The sequence below is a fragment of the Micromys minutus genome (assembly GCF_963924665.1).
Source record: "Micromys minutus genome assembly, chromosome: 9".
In the NCBI taxonomy this organism is placed as follows: domain Eukaryota; kingdom Metazoa; phylum Chordata; class Mammalia; order Rodentia; family Muridae; genus Micromys; species Micromys minutus.
In genome coordinates, this window is record NC_137978.1 from 24,668,329 (window position 1) to 24,688,125 (window position 19,797).

Genomic DNA, 19,797 nt, shown 5'->3' on the forward strand with positions numbered 1-19,797 from the left:
TCTCTCTCTCTCTCTCTCTCTCTCTCTCTCTCTCTCTCTCTCTGCCCCTACCACCCTCATAACTTCCCTCCCCATGCCCTGAATAAACTCTATTCAATACTAAATAAATAAATAAATAAATAAATAAATAAATAAATAAATAAATAAATAGGTAGAGAGATAAATAAATAAATGAATAAAACATAAGTGCTAAGGATAAAACTCAAGACTCCAGGCTTGCAGGGCAGCTTTTTCCTAAGCCATCACCCTCATCCTCCAAACAAAGCTCTTTATAAAAATGCATTTTATACTCCCAAATATAATCTGATGGATTTATTAATTTATCCATTTGCATAGCCCCCTACACAAATAGAACTGATGGTATTTTTTAATCAAAAGCAATGCATCCAGAAAAAAAAAAGATTTGCTTACATTTAAATTTTGGAAGTCTTTATATTAAGAAGGTACTTTGAAAAAAATTTTAACAACAAATGACTGTGAGTTTAAGACATATTTGCTGAGAAATGTATTATTAGCTGCTGAAAGAAAACATCTGATATAATCAATATTTTAAATGTTTATGTTCCCAATTTTCTGAGAAACTACCAACTTGATTTCCAAAGTGGTTGTACTCCCACCAGCAATGAAGGAGTTCCCTGTGCCCCACATCCTTGCCTGAGTGATCTGTCCCTTGAGTTTTTGATCTTAGCCATTCTGGTGGTTGTAAGATGGAATCTCAGAGTCATTTTGATTTGTATTTCTCTGAGGACTAAGGATATTGAACATTCCTTTAAGTGCTGCTCATCAATTAGAAATCCCTCTGTCCAGAATTCTGTTTAGATCTATACCCCATTTTTAATTGGGTTATTTGGTTTTTTAATGCCTAATTTCTTGAATTCTTTGTATCTTTAGATATCTGCCCTCTGTCATATGCAGGGTTGGTGAAGATCTTTTCCCATTCTGTAGTCTGCCATTTTGTCCCATTAACAGTGTCCTTTGCTTTTTAGTTTCATGAGGTCCCATTTACTAATTGTTGATCTTAGAGCCTGAGCTGCTGGTGCTCTGTTCAGATAGCTTCTCCTGTACCAACAAATTCAAGACTATTGCCCAGGATTTTTTCTATCAGGTTTATGTAGCGGTCTTTGATCCACTTGGACTTGAGTTCTGTTCAGGGTAACAGATAGGGATCTATTTGCCTTCCTCAAAATGCAGACATTGAGTTAGACCAGCACTATTTGTTGAAGATGCTTTCTTTTTTCCATTATATACTTTGGGCCTCTCTGTCAAAAATTAGGTGTCCACAGGTGTGTGGGTTTACTTCTGGGTCTTCAATTCAATTCCATTGGCCAATCTATTTTTTGTGCCAATACCATGAACTTTTTATTACTATTGCTCTACAGTACAACTTGAAAACAGGATTGGTGACACCTCCAGAAATTCTCTTAATGTACAGGACTGTTTTAGCTATCCTGAGGTTTTGTTTCTCCTTATGAAGTTGAGTACTAAAGAAATGCTATGACAAATACAGAGGCAGTGATGTGAACTGAGAACGGGGTCCCCAGTGGAGGAGTTAGAGAAAGGATTGAAGGAGCTGAAGGGGGTTGCAACCCCATAAGAACAACAATACCAACCAACCAGAGCTTCCAGGAATTAAACCACTATCCAGAGAGTACACATGGATAGACCCATGGCTTCAGCTGCACATGTAGCAGAGGATGTCTTTGTTGAGCATTAATGGTAAGTGAAGCCCTTGGTCCTGCCAAGTGTAGGGGAATGTCAGGGTGGGGAGGTGGGGGAGTTGGTGGATAGGGAAGCACTCCCATAGAAGCAGGGGGAGGGGGAATGGGATGGGGGTTTGTGGAGGGGAAACTGAGAAAGAGGATAACATTTGAAATGTAAATAAAATATATCCAATTTAAAAAAAGAAGAAGAAGAAATGCTTATCATCCTAAGCTATCAAGGACAAAAAGATGTTCTACCAAACCACAAGGACACTTGTTCACCTATGTTCATAGCAGCTTTATTCATAATAGCCAGAAACCGGAAACAATCTAGATGTCCCTTAACCGAAGAATGGATAAAGAACATGTGGTACATTTACACAATGGAATATTATTCACCTATTAAAAATAATGACATCATAAAATTTGCAGGCAAATGAATGGCACTAGAAAAGATCATCCTGGGTGAGGTAACCCAGAACCATAAAGACAAACATGGTATGTATTTATAAGTGCATATTAGCCATAAAGTACAGGATACCCATGCTACAACCCATAGACACAAAAAAAGCTAAGTAACAAGAAGGGTCCAAGAAAGGATGTGTGGATCTCACTCAAATGAGGATATAAAATAGACATGGGAGGGATGGAGAGAGGAAGTTGGGTGGGAAGGGTTGGAGAGAGAAACGGAAGGGGGGATCAAGTGTGGGGAGGACAAGAAGGAGAGAGATCTGGGAAAGGGAACTGGAATTGGTGGGTGGGTGGGATATCCCTGGGATGAACTAGAAACCTAGGACAATGCTATCTCCCAGGAATCTATGAGGGTCACCCTAGCTAAGACTCTTAGCAGTAAAGGATATGGAAGCTGAAATGCTCACCTCATGTAACCAGGCACAGCTTATAGAGGGCTGAGACACTAACCCAGCCACAAAGCTTAGACCCACAATTCATCCTACCCACAAGTTGTACAGGTATAAAGTTAAAGTAAACATTGAGGTAATGGCCAACCAATGACTGGCCAAACTTGAGACCCATGCCATGAGAGTGAGCCCAGCCTGAAACTATTCATAATATTCTGCTATACTTACAGACAGGAACCTAGCATAACCGTCATCTTCACCCAGCAGCCAATGGAAACAGAGACCCATAGCCAAACATTAGGCAGAGCTTGGGGAACCTTGTGGAAGATGGGGAGGAAAGATTGAAACATTCAGAGACACTACAATAAAACCTACAGAATCAATTAACCTAACCCCTACCATCACCAGACTCCTGCCAAAATAACTCAAGGCTCCTTTCTTCTTTGCCCATGATAAGACAAAATGGTCTCGCTGATTGTCTCCAAATTTCCTTTTCACGAAGTCCTTAAATTCCCTGAAGATACTTCTAACATGGAAGCAAAAGACTTTTTACTTTTGACCTCTAAGTATCACACTAAGCAGCATGGCATATTTAATTCTCCAAGCTCCATAGGGTAGATAGCATCATCTAGCCTGTAGGTGAGGACAGCAGGAATCTGGAGAAGACCTGAATAGGGCAGCACACCCATTACCTTCATCACTGCAGTGGCAAAACACCCAAATGAAAGCAACCTCGGAAGCAGGGTTCATTTCAGCTCACAATTCAGGGACGCAGTCCAGCACCGTAGAGACTGCAGGACTGCACTCACAGTGACAAAGTGGAGAAGTTAATGCTATGGCTCCACGATCTTTTTTATTCCGTCTAGGAGCCTAGGCTATCAAATGGTGCTGCCCACATTTAGTGTATGTTTTCTCGCCTCATTTAATCTAATCTAGAAAATGCCTCACTGACATTTTCATAAATTTGCTTTCATGGTGATTCTAAATCCTGTTACACTGATAAACAAGATTAACCATCACAACTCTGCTCATTGTTAACATGACTCATATACATACCATTTAAAGCCATAACCTTCCGCCCTATCCTCATAGATTTATGGACATCTGATAATGCAAAATGTATTTCATCTAATATCAAAAGTCCCTATAATCTTTAGCAATTACCACATAGTTTAAGGTTCCAAAGTCTAAGCTTCTGTTGAGATTTAAGGTAATCTCTTAATTGGGAGACACTATAAATTTTTGTAAGTTACATTCTTGCCATATACAAAGGCACAGAATAAATTTGCTCTGGGGTATAGGAAGAAATGTGTGGACCACAGGGAGACTGACATTCATTAAAGAAAACACCAAATCCTACAGTTCCACTGCAGCTTCTGGTGATCATGGCAGAATCACTTGGACTCCAAGAGTTGGATGGCCCATCCCTCAGCTGTGCTGCCGGAGGACACAGCCCCTCTTCTGAGCCAATCCTCCTCCATGCCTATAGCTTTCTTCAGCAGGAATTCATCAACATGCTGGGGTCTCTACTACAACCTCATTTTTACAACCAGCTTCACACACTGACCTCTGGATGTCCTAGCAAGACTGCAACCCTGGCATGTATCACCTGGCCTCAGTGGCTCTCCAGAACTGTGGTACAGACCTCACGACCTCCTCAATCTTGCAGCTTTTACGCCTGTGAAACCACTGTCATGTGAATGACTTGAGCCTGACCTCCTGGACAACAGCTATAGTGGTTTGTGTATGCTCATTCTGGGAAAACCCTTTCCTAGGAAATGGTCTTTGAGCTGGGAACCCCAACAGTAGCATTCTTAGTTGAGGTTTCCTCCTTTCAAACGCATCTGAATCTCCATCAGATGAAGCCTTCCATGAGTGAGGTCTTGTCGTCAGAGCACCTTTCCTGTTCTTGTGCTGAGTGCCAAATTCCAGTTGCAGGGCACTAATCTCTTTAACAAGCACAGAGTTTGTTCCTTCATCAACACTCCCCTTGTCCGAAACCTGACACTTAATTTACACACACTTCCTCCCCAATGTCAGTTTCCTTGTAACTCTGCTCGACTTTTTGCTCTTTCTCACTATAGACTTGGATTATACCAATGAGAATTGAGCAGCAGCCATGACTGGATGATATTCCATCTGAAACTTCCCCTGCAAAACAAACTGGTCCATTACGTTTAGCCTCACTCAAGTTTTCAGGAAATCAGCAGAATATAGCCAGACAGATTCTTTTACCAGAATACTGCATGGAGGGACCCTAACCCAGTTTCAGAGAACCTTGTTCACCTCTGATATCTCACAATGGAGTCCTCCTCTTTCCACAGGTCTCTCAACATTTTTGTCTTCCAATATCCCAACAGAATGTTCCATTAAGTTCTGCTTATTCCAGGGCTTTTGTAGCCAAAGGGTGTAAACTCTCCATAATCCTTCTGCAAACCAGTTCCAAAGGCCAAAAAACCAAATGTTTCTGGGTAATGGTTATCTGTATAAATTAGCTTTCCTCACTGCTATGACCAAATTCCCAACAAAAGCAACGTAAGAAACAAAGGCCTTATTTGGGTTTATAGTTCATCATGATGGGGAAGTCATGGCAGGGGGTTGAGTAAGAAATGGCCCCCATAGGCCCATAGGGCGTGGCACTATTGGGAGGTATGGCCTTATTGGAGTAGATGTGGCCTTGTTAGAGGAAGTGTGTCACGGGGGTGGGCTTTGGGGTTTCAGATGCTCAAGACAAGTCTAGTGTCATTCTCTCTTCCTGCTGCCTGCCAAACCAGATGCAGAACTTTCAGCTACCTCTCCAGCATTATGTCTGCCTGCACACATGCTTCCTACCATGACAATAATAGACTAAACCTCCAAACTGTAAGCCAGCCCCAGCTAAATGTTTTCTTTTATAAGAGCTGCCATGGCTCTTCTTTCTTCTCCATAGTGAGCCATACACCTGATTTGGCTTCTCCACAGTCTTCTCACAAGACTTTCAGAATCAAGTGATTCCTGGCCAAGAAACAAAACCAAATTCATCCTATTCCTCGATGGATTCAGATGAAAACTGGTAACAAAATCAGGCACAACTCCAAGAGAAGACACTGGAGGAGAATAAAGCTGAATCTATAAGGACTCACACAATTACGAGACTAAGGGCTTATACTAAATCATGGTCATCAATCAATCCTACCAGACAGAGTTCAACATTCTTAACCTGGAGACTTGGTCATGTCTAAACTGGAGAGTGTGGTTTGTCCAGTAATAAAATGTAGAATCTTAAAAAAAGAGAGAGAGAGAGAGAGTTGCCATGGTCACATAGTCATGGTATCTCTTCACAGCTGCTCTTATTTGAAATTAATTTCTTGCTTGCTCCATTCATATGGCAAAAGCTGGGGAATTTATTTCTTTCACTTATCTTCAAATTCACTCCTGTCCACTTTCTCCCTCCCTCCAAGAATATGCAATGCCCACTCTGTAACTATCAATGGTCTTGAATCCAAAGTAGTGTTTTAAGATAGTAAATGTTCTAACTTCACTTCAGTTTACTTAGCTTTCAAAGATTTAGGACATAGATGATCCAGAATGTCAATATAGCATAATCATAAATAGTCCTTAAAACCCAGAGCTGTTATGGCCCAGCACAGATTTCACATAGGTCATAGTAGGTTAAGAGACCCACATGAGAGGATGCTGTCAACTGTAGTAAAGACTCAAGCAAGAGTTATGTGTATGCATCTGAACATATACCTTAAATGGAAGCTAGAAGTCTATTTCTGTTTCCTTACAACTATGTAAAAACAGTAACCTTACACTTCTTCCATAGACCCTTCAGCCCAAAGTCGACTAACCATTTACAGGAGTTTTCATTGAAATGATCTTTATGGGCTGGCCGGATGTCTCAGTGGATATGGACTCTGTGCACAGGCCAAATGACCTGAATCCCATGTCTCACAGGTGGCAAGGTAGAACTGATTCTCAAGAATTAGGCGTCCCCTGACCTCCAGACTCCCACAGTGGCACAAGCGCACTGAATACACACACATACACACACACAAGCACAATGGCACTTGTACACATACACAATGGCACATGGGCACTTGTATATACACACATACACAATGGCACTTGTACACACACACAATGGCATTTGTACACAGACAAACACAATGGTACTTATACACACACATACACACAATGACACTTGTACACACACACATACAATAGCACATGAGCACTTGTATGTATACACACATACACAATGGCACTTGTACACACACTAATAGTAATAATAATAAACAATAATAATGTTTTAAATGTTTGGTAGACAAACTACATAATCATATTTATCTTTTACATTCAGAAAAAGTTCATTTAAAGAAGGAAAACCCCAGGAATGAAGAGATGCCTAAGAAGGAAGACCACGTACTGCTCTTACAGAGAACCTGGATTCCATTCCGAGCACTCTCAATGTATGGTTCACAATTGCCTGTAACTCCAGACCCAGGAAATCTTACATCCTCTACTGGCCTCTGTGGATACTGTGTGTGTGTGTGTGTGTGTGTGTGTGTGTGTGTGTGTGTGTGTGCCACAGCCCCCACACACAGTGACACACACATATATACAATTATTTTTTAAATATCACTAAATAAAGGAAAACCTAAGGTTATGTTTCCATTCTCTCATACCCACACACCCTATAACTAACTTGTTCTGTGGAGGTTCTGATAACAAACAGACTTGACGTTCACTCTGCTCCAGTCTGTGACTTGTGTATTCTTTCTACCCCTCACCCCCTATGGTTCAGTCTGGGTATTTACTTTTGACCTATGTCATTCCCTACACTAATCTTTGCAGTAGAATCTTATCTGTTAAGACATCTACAAACTTCTGCTTTGATGACTGCAGTTTTCATCTCTGCTACTTTCCTTTGCTTATTTGTATGGATTGCAAACCCGATAATAAAAGGCCCTATCTTAAATATATTAGTAAGTTAAAGTTCATGTCTGATAACTTTAAAATCTGAATCACGTTCATGCTTTTCCTACAGACGTCTCCTGGAATGCTGAACACTGTGTGAACATCTGTATAAACCCCACCTGATTGTAGGGGTTTTGGTTGTTGTTCTTCCTTTAGAGAAGATAGAAAGTAGACATTCTTAGTCTGGGATTAAGCTGATCATAAACAGAATTTTTAATCTTCCAAGTGTTGTAACTAATAAAAAATGCACATGTTTATCAAGGACTGGCTCTGTAAAACTTAATTTTATTTTCTCCTCAGAATTCAAGCTGCTCAGTCCTTCTCTCTTCTGGCCACTGCTCTCTGCTTAGCTTCTCACATTTATCATCCTCACAAATTAGCAAACTCAAACTGTTTGGCTCTTTCCAACAGATTTCTCTTCTCAGAACTCCTTGAAATAGGAACTCAGCTGCCATTCTCTCCAGTTCTTTTAGTTGTTCTTAACTATATATGAAAGTTAATTCCATACAGGTCATAGTCAGGGGACATGTTCATAACACAAAGAAGCAATGTATATGCAGTAACAGAACGATAAAGCTGGCAGAAGCCTACACATCACAGAGAAGCCACACCTACCTTCCATGAAGCCAGGTCGTCTGCAGTGGCAATCCTGCTAGTCACCACCTACACCAGTAAATGAGTCACAGAAACCTCATGGGTGGATGGTACTGGTGCCTGGAAGCAAATCTAATTCTGAACTACGCTGTGCTTCCTTGGAAACTTTTCTTAAAATGCATTTTTAGCTGCATCAGACAGTTACACTGTTTTCTCACAGTGAGAAAAAATTACATTTCCTCTATGAGGTCACACAGCACACTTTCGGATTTCTCCTAATATAAAGCTTATTGTCAGAATGAATCACAATTGGCTATATTTTTCCAAGCTGTAATACCCATTATTCCAAATTTGACTTAAAGTATAATAAAACACAACTACTCCTACAACTGCCAACTAATGTCTCTGCACATCTATTTTCCACCTGTCGACAATTTTATCACTTAAGCATTCATAATGTGTAGTTCTTAAGCTTGTGGTCACCTAAAACTTCAAGTCTGAAATTCCTATCAACTGTTCCATTCTTTAAGAAGCACCTGTGTTTTGGTTTGGGCTTACCTTAAGGGCTAGATTTGACACATGTCCCTATTGAATTTCACTTTTCTGACTTTTATATAGCAACCTAAACAGTTTATTCTGTTTAAATTCTGGTCCTATGGTCTGTCTTCTAGTCATCTCAAATAGCTTTTTAACACCCTAAACAGCAACTCACACTGGATCTGAGTCCATGTCAAAATCATTTTATTAAAAGCTCGGTGGTACGGTCAGGAGAGGCAGCTCTGTGGTTGAGAGCACCTATTGCTCTTCCAGAGGACTGGAGTTCAATTCCCAGAATCCCCATCAAGCAAGTCCCAACTGCCTGTAACCCCAGCTCCAGGGGTTCCAAAACCTTTGACCTCTGCAGGCACATACACACACCTAGACACAGACGCATGGTTAAAATTAAAAGTAAATCTTGAAGACAATTCAAGTGTACACAGAATATCCCGTTCTGATGATACCTAACTTCTTTAAGGATCGTTGTTCAGCAGTGATAAACCATCCAGAGCACATTTCATTTTCATCACAAAGCTGCTATGAAAACAAAGTCAATTTTTCTAGCTGCAATCTATTGATAGAACGCAATATAGCCAGGAGATTATCTAGCAGGTCAGAGAGCACTGAACCTGGAGATGAAGAGAGGACTTGGAATGACTCTGAGAGAAGACAGGCTTATCATATGACAGTAACTTAAGACATTAACTATGCAACAGAATCATTTAAGCCAGTTCTGTAACATTCTCACTTCAATTAAATTAGTAAGTCAGCTGTGTATACTTGTGTCTGTAGCCACATTAATAACATTAATAGCAAGTTATTTGTACTTGAAATTCAATATAATTAAAGACAGCAAATATGTACTGCTGGCATTATTGTATTAGCTGGTTGGAAGAAATGAAATCATTTCTGGAATCCCACACAGCACAAACTCAAACACAGTAAAGAGCGGAAACAGAAACAATGTATACCCATAGAATAGTACAAGTAAAGTAAGAATAAAGAAGAACACCTGGGGATATGTGTAAACATTTCATTATTTTCAGTTATGGAAACCATAATTAATTGGCTACAGCTAATTTATAAGTTAGAAAAAAATCAACAGTACTACATGAAAACATACTGTTCACTGGGTTTTAATAATATATGAAATGTCAAAAAAATCACAAGGAGCAAAATATTTTAATAACTAAGCACATTAACATTTCGAATAAAAATGCAACTTTTGCTGATGTTTTTAATTACACAAAAGGCTGGTTTTAAAATCCTAATAACAGATTGGCTGAAAAAGTTAATACCTGGAAAACAAAGACACCAGCAGAAAAAAAAAAAAAAAAAAAAAAAAAAGCCAAAGTGAAAATCCATCAGAGGCCAGCACCACCAAACAAGTCCCCACTTAAGCAACCTTGAAGGGGCAAAGAAAGATTCTATTATTAGCAGAGATAAAACCTGCCTGGAATTCCTTCCTCACTAGCACTGTGCTAAAAATAAGCTGGTTCGCCACACATCAGAACAAACACTGCTTTGCATATTCATCTCATCTGCTTAAGTAGAAAAAATTCAGACCTAATTCACAAACTTTCTCTAATATTTGGGTCTACCTATGGTAAGAGTTGTTCACTGTTACTGAACACTCAACACTGGTACCCACTTGCTAATTATCTCCAAGGACTTGAGATTAGATCTTTCTTCTAATTAAATTAGCTACTTGACTTCAAAAAATTAACTAATTTTTCTGCAAAATATTTTCCCAACTGTTAAGGAGACCGCAGGAATCTCGGGATAATTGGGGTGGTATTGCATTACAGAGCACGACCAAAGCTGGCGTGAACCACAAGACAGCGAACTCTTTGGCCTGATTTCATAGAAGCAGTGACAGCAACACAAATGAGGAAAAACAGTGCAGTGCCAGCATGAGAGGTGACAAAGCCCGTGGTCAGAGCTCTTTCAGGGAACTTGGGCACAAGTCCTTCACATAGGATGTACACAATACTTGCCTGGGGGCAGTGAATGGGGGGGGGGGGTGGAAGTAAGCAGTGTTTACGAAATGAGAGATTTCTGAACACATCTATCCACAGATTCCTTTCATCAAATAAAGTTCTCAGAACTAGATCACAGGTAATGGTCACAGTGTAGTTAACTGTGTGTGTAAGTAGACCTCTTGAGCATGTGCTTTCTTACGCTGTGTAAGGGACATGAGTTTGGCATAGGCCACACAAGGGAGCTTATGACAGTTCCACTCTAGGTTATCCCAATCCAATGCTCTGTACACTAAAAGATATGCAAATGTCATGTCCCCATGGGAGTTTGGGACATATCTGTCTACCACTTGCAACAGAAGGTTACTCTGGACAGTACCAATAATAAATTAAAGTGCATAGAGTGTAATAATTAGAATATGGTCTTGAAAAAACTTAAAAGTATAACTTTCATCACTGAAGAGTACTGCCCTTTTCTGTTTTATTTTTGGGGCAGGTACTGACTGTATGACCAAGGCGGAGTGGCGGCCATGATCCTCTGGTCTTAGCACCTGGAATGCTGGGATAGATGCCTATGTGCTGCCATGACTAGCTGTGCCCCTCTTTCTCATGTCTGGCATGTCTGCATTCCTGCTCTGTTCTCAAGAAATTCAAAGTTCTGTTAAACCAAGGTCAGCAATTAAATACAAACATGCTTAAATCTATTTCCTTTCTTAATCCGCTTAATAACCAGCATGTCAAGGTCTTTATAAGTCACAAGTGTTCTCTTTCAGGACAGAGATACAATAAGGGCAGAGATCTAACTGTTCCAGGCCTTTAGACTGGCAGAAATAGAACATAAATCTCAAGGAAAGCATAGCATACCTTTTAATCTTCCAACTGGCCACATAATTTTTCATCTCAAAACTAAACGGGGAACTAATGACATATTTAATGTCTCGAAATCCACATGTCACACATAACTACTTAAAAAAAAAAAAAAAAAGAAAACCTAATGTTCTTGGTGACCTTTGCTGACTAGAAGGCGATTGATTGCCAAGTATTTGCTGGTGCACAGATATTAAGAACAGTTCTCTCAAAAGCACATCTGGAGGGATGCACTTTAAAAACAAGGGATCCTTTTGGAATGAATAATTGACAATATAATAGAGTGTCCTCCAACCAGTCTTTGTAAATCACATACAGACGATCTATTCTAGTTACACCGCCTTTCCATAAGTTAGAAGACTAGAGAGGTCTAACTACAAGACTCCCACACAGTAGGTCTACCCTTCCAGAATGGGTGAAGCTTTACACTTAGAGGAAATCTTTTAAGAGATTAAAAATGGACTACTCTTTCAACATTGTTGCTGTTTAGAAACAGCAGTATGATAGCCCAGTGGAAGGAAAATTCAATTTAGTCCATTCTGAATACGTTTTTAATTACTTACTAGCAAATAAGGTCTCATGTTTTTTTAAGTAATTTGAAGCTATGCTATTACATAAAAGCTATACTACTATTTATGTTTTTGCTTATTAATCTTAACTTAGATCAATAAATTTATATACTAACAATTGAAATTAAATTTAAATAGCATAACAGTTAAAAGAGTAAGTACATAAGTGTTCCTCACTCCTCTATTCCATGTGGTTATTGCCACATAAAATTAAACCATCCACTATTAAGGTTTATAGTAGATATTAATTTTATAAAATCTAAATCTGTAACAATTAAGAATATATGAGCTTCTAACAAAACATGCTGAGACAAGTGGATAATCACATGGAAGAGATCAACCTTTAACCTCACCTCCTATCATGTTTAGGAATGAATGCAAAAATCGATCTCAGAGTTAAATGTAGAAGCCAGAACAATCAAATACTCTTAAGAACAGACAGTAAGCCAAACCTTTCAAATCTCCTAGGTATGACGTCAAATATTTGATCCCCCACCCCCAGGGATTCACCACGTAGACTAGGCTGGCCTTAAACTCACAGATATGATCCATTTTTTAAAATAACTCTGAGCTCAAAACTTTATATTTCAAAGACAAACTAAGAAAAATGACAAATCAGACTAAGATCTGATCACATCAGCTCTGTTGGTGAAGTGTTTGCCTAGCATACCTATGAACCTCATAAACGGGGCTTGGCCGTGCAGGCCTGTAGCTCAGTCATTTGAGAAGTAGAAACAAGAGCATCAGAAAATCTAAGACAGGCTTGGCAATGTATTCACTTTGATGCCACTCTGGGATACAAAAGATCCTATAATGAAAAAAAGAAAGGAAGGAAGATAGAGAAGGAGGGATGGAGAGAGGGAGTCCAACAAAGCAAGAATTTTATTTGGAATACATATTCAGCAAGAGACTTGTAACAAAAATTTATTTCAAAAAATCTTGTTAATTCAGCTTAAAAGCTGAAGAGCAACTTGTCTTAGCCTGTCTTCTACTGGTATGCAGCAGATGTGAGAGCAGGTAATTTATTAAGTAAGGCGGTTTATTTTGGCAGTGGTGACAGAGGTTGGGAAGTCTACAAGCATGGTGCCAGCATCTATGTACTCAGCTTCTGGGAACAGCTCCACGGTGCTTGCTCTTCGAGCAGGAAAAAGCAGGACTAGACCAGCAAGTGCATGGGAAAGCCACAGACCACAAAGGGCGAACTTGCTTTATAACAATAGTTTATTTATCCCACCATTACGGACACACTAAAGAAAGGCTCTGATTCCACTAAAGACCAAGATGCCTCATAAAAGTCCTAGCGCCTTTCAGTGTGGTATGGGAATCAAATTCCAATATAAGTTGTCACACAAGGCAAACCCGATTCAAGCCATGTTATTGCACACCCCAACTAAACACTAGCAAATAGCCAGGTGTCAGGTTGCACACCTTTAATCTCAGTACTCAGAAGACAGAGTTCTAAATTTCAAGCCAGCCTGGTGCACATAACAAGTTCTAGGTCAGTCATATCTACATAGTGACACCTTATCTCAAGAGGCAAACCAAAAAGTACATACATACATACATATATATGTATATATATATTAAAATATATATATGTATGATAGAATAAATGAAAACATGGTGAAGAGTAAAATACTGTCATTACTAAAATGCAAAGTTAAAACTTCATGCCCAGTAGAATAACTGTAACAAGTCAAATAATAACCACTGTTAATAAAGAAATGAAGAGAAATGTTGGTGGTCTATAAAACAGTATGACCATTTTGGAAAACAGTTTGTCAGCATCTCCTTAGTTAAAGATAAAACTATGCTAGGAACCAGCAATTCCACTGCTAAGTACCCATCCAAAGCGTGAGAAGATGTGTGTCCCCAGTGTTAAGGTTTGCATAAGAGTTGTTCCTCAAAAGGCTGTGTGTTGAAGCCCAGCATACCTAAGTACCTCATAAACGGGTCATGGTGGTACAGGCCTGTAAGCCAGTCATTTGGGAAGTAGAAACAGGAGGATCAGAAACTCTAGGCCAGGCTTGGCAATGTATTCACTTTGATGCCACTCTGGGATACAAAAGAGAGGGAGGTAGAGAAGGAGTCTCTAGTTACTGAGGGGACTGGATTCCACCTCAACAAGGGACTAGTCCCTGCTGTGTCCACTGCATGATGGCCACACTGGGTGGAAGTAGAAAGGAGGCGGTGAGCCAATCTTTAATGAGGTAAGCTTCTTTGCTTCACATATTTCCTACCACAGCATTCTGCCTCGTTACAGCACAGAGCAAAATGATCAAGTAACTGTTGGGATAATACTATTGTGCACTGAGTAAAGATTGTCTTTTATTATTTAAATGCTGAATTCTGTGCCAAGGGAGAGCTGAATGCAGACTGAACTTTGATATTGTTATTCAGACAGATGCTTCATAGTTTGTAAGCACTCCCTCTCTCACCTTCCAGCTGGTTTAATTAAAAGGCTGAAGGGCTATACTGAAGCAAGCAAGGATGGACAGGACTATGGAGAGAGAGAGAAGTCTGGGGAAGGAGAGTCAGGCCAGGGAGAATTCTACAGCCAGATACTGAGGAAGACAGGACTAGAGACTGAGACATGATAACAAGCCACACAACAGAACTTAGGTTAGAATAAATGGGCTAATTTACAAGCTAGATGGGAATAAGCCCTTAAGTATTCATAATAAATATGTCTCCATGTTGTTACTCGGGAGCTGGTGGTCCCAAAGAAAGTCCCCTTACAAGTAACCACAGACTAAAACCTCTTAAACATGGCTGAACTATATCTGTCTTCCCTTTGAGTTAGTTTTCCAAGTACTCTCTCAGGGAAACTACAGACATCCATACACAGGGCTTTGCATGTGAATATTCATGGAGGCATTCTTTGTAAGAGCTTGTATAGCAAGACATTCAGCAGCTAAGAGTGGGGGGAGGGGACACGTACATACAACAGAAGATCATGCAACAATAAAAAGAAAAAAAATCAGTGACATGTTATGCTAGATATGAACGTCAGAAACAAAATGCTAGACATAGAGACACCATACTCCACAATCCCAACTCATCTTTTTCCAGAGAAGACATTCCTTCTACATATTCGGCACAAACAGTGGTATCCAAGGCTCGTGGGTAGGAATGGGATTAACTACAGTTAAAATAAAGGATAAAGCAAATGTTCTACAGCTAAAGTACAAGGCTGATTGTGGTACTTGGTAAACTTACTAAAAACTGTTAACTGTATACTTAAAATCGGTGACTTTTATAGTATGTAAAGCATACCTCAATCTATATTTTTAAAACTACATGTACCTTGGATAGGGGAGGAGCTCAGGAAGGCCCACTCTTAGATGAGAAGCTACTTAGGCAGTTCACAGTTGTTCATGGGGCTGGGGGGAGTGGGGCTGGTTTTCTTCTGAGATGGGACCCCGTAGTAGGTTGCCTATGTTCCAGTGGTTGGCCCATATCTATGCCCATATCTGCACATATGTGTGTGTGTGTGTATATATATATATATATATATATATATATACATATATATATATACATACATACATACATACATACATACATACATACATACAGTCTCACACATACATATATGACACTAGAATGGACATTTGGTGGGAGGGTATGAAAGGAGTTGGAGAGGAAGAGAGTGCAGTGACTCTAACTAAAGCACACTGTATGAAACTATCAAATAACAGAGTAAAATGTATTCTCACAATGCATATGCTCTGTTTCACCAGTCCATGACTTCACTGAACAGCTACAGCTGTACTAATTACAAACCCACATGACCTCGTCTAATTTCTGTCATTAAAACACCCTGAGTAAAAGTGACTTAGGGAAGAAAGGCTTTATTTGAACTCAGATGTCCAGGATACAGGCCCATTGAGGGAAGTCGAGGCAGGACGTTGAAGTGGTCAATCACCCTCAGAGAAAGAGAACACATGCATGCATGCTTGTTCATGCTCAGCCATCCCTCTATACCAACACAGTACATGACCCAACCTCGGGGAACAGTGCCGCCAAGAAGGGGGTGGGGGGTCTTCCCACTTTAACATGCGCACAAGCTAACTAGATCTAAGTAATTCTTCATCAGGATTCCCTTCCTAGGTGACTCTTCCTTGTCTTCGAGTGCATTTGACATGTATAGTAGCTATTTTTAGGGACGATCGAACAATGTCAGGAAAACCCCAAACAGGTCGTTCCACCAGGGCTCTCCAGGAGAAAAGATTTTTCTCATAAATCAAAGTTTCCTTCTGTTCCGTTTATATTTTAGAAAGCTGGTGTTTAGAAGCAGACAGAGAATATAACCAAATGGTTTTAGATTAGCCCTTGACAATGGCCTGAGGAATCAGAGTAGGTACTCCCCTCTACATCAAGAGAACAATGGAAAAACAAAAAACAAAAACCTGTCAAGAGCAAACAAAAGCACTTAGCTGAACACGAAAGCAGATGCGGCTAAGTTATATAACTTACCCTAGATGGCAAAGCAGCCTTCCGCACTACTTTGCAATGCCACACAGCAAAGCAGTTCTCAGCAAAGATAGAGTTTGATTTCCGGATCATCTCCCACCTAGCCACAATTCTTACAAGACTTCAAAGAACTTTACATTTTCGTTCTTTACAAAAACACCCACGCGGTGAGGCCACATGTGACCACCTGCATATAACCTGCCAACCTCACAAAAGTCCTCATCTTTCCTTCCCCTGTCGTCCTTTCGCAACGGGACGGAGCACATACTTTTCACATGTATTCTGCCAGCCTTTCCCTCATAGAGAAAGCCCCAAGAAAGCTCAGGTTTTGCTTTCCTACAACTCCCGTTGTCTGGAACAGTTCCTCGAATGTGGTAAGAGCATTCAGTACGTGTTTTCACTTTGTACAAATGGTATTAGATATACCAAGAGGAGTTAATCCTCACAGGAATGATGAGTCTCTCCCTTGTATTCACAAGTCTTCACTGGAGGTTAAAACGTGAAAAATAAACCTCAGCATAAAATCCCCAGACTGCTTACCCAATATTTATTCAACAACAACAAAAAGCTAACGTTTCACTTTTAATTCTCAACTCGCTACCAAGTATTTTTTTAACAAGAGCTGTAGCTCTGTTAAAAAGGACGGTTGATCAAACCCCATGTGACTCTAATTAACTAATAAGAAAGCAAAGCAAAGTTTAATACTTAACTAGTAAGTGCACTTGAAATTTCAAAAGCAACCTGTTTTTTCCAAAACCCCTAAAGCAATCCCTCCCTCCGCCAACAAACAAACCCCTTGCCTAAGCAAGTCTGACCTCTTGGGGACCCAAATTCCATTACCAAGGAACATTTTCTCCCAGACCTTAACCCCAAAAGCCTTCCTAGAACCAACTTACACACACCAATCAGCCAGCAGAGCTGGGGGATCCCCTAAAGCCTCTGCCCAACCAGCTGCACTCCAGCGTTTTCACGCACCCAGCAGAGACTCCACACCTCTGGCTCTAAGCATGCCCTTAGTCAACTCCACCATCAAAGGCCCAGGACAGGGAAGAATCTGATGGAAGACAGGGGCCTCATCAGCAAGGCCAAAATTGGAGGACCTCTTAGACCTCACCCTGAATCTGCCAATTCTCGGTGACCTTGGGCGTGTCGCTGGAGCCTGGGAGCTCGCGTTTTCTCACCTTTAAGGTGAGGACCGCACCCTGACCGTGCTAGCTACGTTAAGGATTAAGTCGGACGACAGATGCGGCTCCACGCAGAGCACTTGGCACCAGTGGGAGACCCACTCCCAATCCGCGGCGCCGTGGCTCCCCCATCCTCCCCACGCTCCGGGGCCCTTCGGGCTGGGCCAGTCGCCCAATTCTGCAGACAAGTGGGCTGAGGGGTAGAGAAAAGACTAAGGGCCCGCAGGCATCCCCGCCATGGCACAGCCCATACGGCGGGTCCCCAGGACCCACGCCCGAGCTGCCGCGCCAGGTGCCGGTGCCCCGGGCTCGTCCGCGGGCGCTCCACCTGCCACCCGGCCTCGCGCCCGCGCCGCGGCACTCACTCTTCACTTTGCCGAAGGTGCCGACGCCCAGGGTGTCCCCCAGCACGTAGTGGCCGATCTTCACACGCCCGTCGTGCTTCTGCTTCTCAGCCATGTTCGGCGCGCGGCCTCCTCCCCCCCGGGCCGCGGGCTCTGAGCGCCGCCGCCGCCGCTGCCGCCGCCTACCCACAGTGCAGCGGGCCCGGGGGGCGGGACGGGGACGCCGGGGGCGCCGTGGGGCGAGCGCAGCCCGGCGCGAGTGGACGCAGGCTGGGGGCGCAGAGCCGAGGCGTCCTGAGGGAATTCCCCCCACGGCGGTGAGGATGGAAAGGATGAATATGGGCGCGACCGAGGTGGAAGGAGGATCTGAAGAGAAGTGGGGGGCTGTGGGGGTGTAGACTGGGAGACGTGCCTCAGGGCAGGAGGGCCAGGCACTATGGAGGGCAGTCCTCCCCTCCCCAATGGCACGCCCCCCACCCCCCAGTCAAGGTTTATTTGACTGGGAACGTTCTAGTCCCTTCCCTCTTCAGGGAGCGACCCATTGTTTTAGAGCTCACGCCCGTTTTGTAGTTCCTTGTCGTGTTATTGTTCGGTCTCAAACCCCGGACAAACTGCCCACAGAGACGCCTATTACTAACATAGCAAAGGTGACGCTGGCCTCCAAGTTCTCTCAGAAGCCCCTAGTCCCCACCTGGTTTAGGGTCCACCCGCCTGGCATACCTCGACCCCTACCCTGAAGTCTCCAGCCCAGGGACTGAGCTGCCCCTTCCCTCAGGTCCTCTGATCCTAGATAATTCAGCCATTTTGGCTGTGCCACTCTCCTGGCCCAAGCCACCCCCCACCCCTTAGTCCTGGCTCCTCTCTTGCTCCCCTTCCCCCTCTCTCCTCACATGGCCCTGCTCAGTCTGTCCGCGTTCAATCTGGACTCTCCCAGATCCCTCTGCTGCTGCCTGTGTGTTCATTTTATCTACAATAACCCTTCATCATTGTGTTAGTTACGGTTTTTGCTGTGATAAACACCAAGCAAGTTGAGGAAGACGGGGATTATGGTTTACATTTCCACAGCACTGTTCGGTCATTGAAAGAAGTCAGGAACTCAAACAGTGCATGAACCTGGAAGCAGGAGCTGATGCAGTGGGCATGGGGGGAGGGGGGGTTAGGGGCAGGTAACTTACTGGCAGGCTTATCACGGAGAACAGCCCAGGGATGGCACCACCTACAATGGGCCCTCCGCATGAATCACTAATTAAGAAAATGCCTTACAGCTGCATCTTATGAAGGCAGTTTTTCAATTAAGGCTCCCTTCCTTCACATAACCCTAGCTTGTGTCAAGTTGACAAATGACAAACCAGCACATCCACCATAGCCAGGGGCAATCACGTCCTTCCTTTTATTTCTCTTCTCCATTCAGTTATATAGACAATCGTGTTATAGAGATAAAAGACACCCTCTCCAGGGCTCTTGATTCTAACTAATTTAAACAAAATTTCCCAATCACAGACACAGCCCTAAGTATATTTCAGCCCTTGCATATATGTGCATATATATATACACACTATATATGGGTACATATATATGCACATACATATGGGAGACTAGACAAGGGACAAAACACAAAGCACAAAAGGGATCAAAAACTGTGGGAAACAAAAACGATGTAAAAGCACAAATTAAAGAAATGAATCTACTAAGGGTGGAAGTAAGGAAAAAATAATAAGAGCTGGA

General features: G+C 41.9%; 1 protein-coding gene across 1 annotated transcript in view; it reads right to left on the reverse strand.

Moving 5' to 3' along the window:
- PRKAA2 (protein kinase AMP-activated catalytic subunit alpha 2) overlaps nt 1-18,232 on the reverse strand; it is a 59,126-nt gene extending 40,894 nt beyond the window's left edge. The window contains exon 1 of the mRNA XM_080921574.1: nt 18,094-18,232. Coding sequence (XP_080777700.1) covers nt 18,094-18,187 — 94 coding nt within the window. The 5' untranslated portion in view covers nt 18,188-18,232. The remainder of the gene's footprint in view (nt 1-18,093) is intronic.
- Between the last annotated feature and the right edge of the window lie 1,565 nt (nt 18,233-19,797).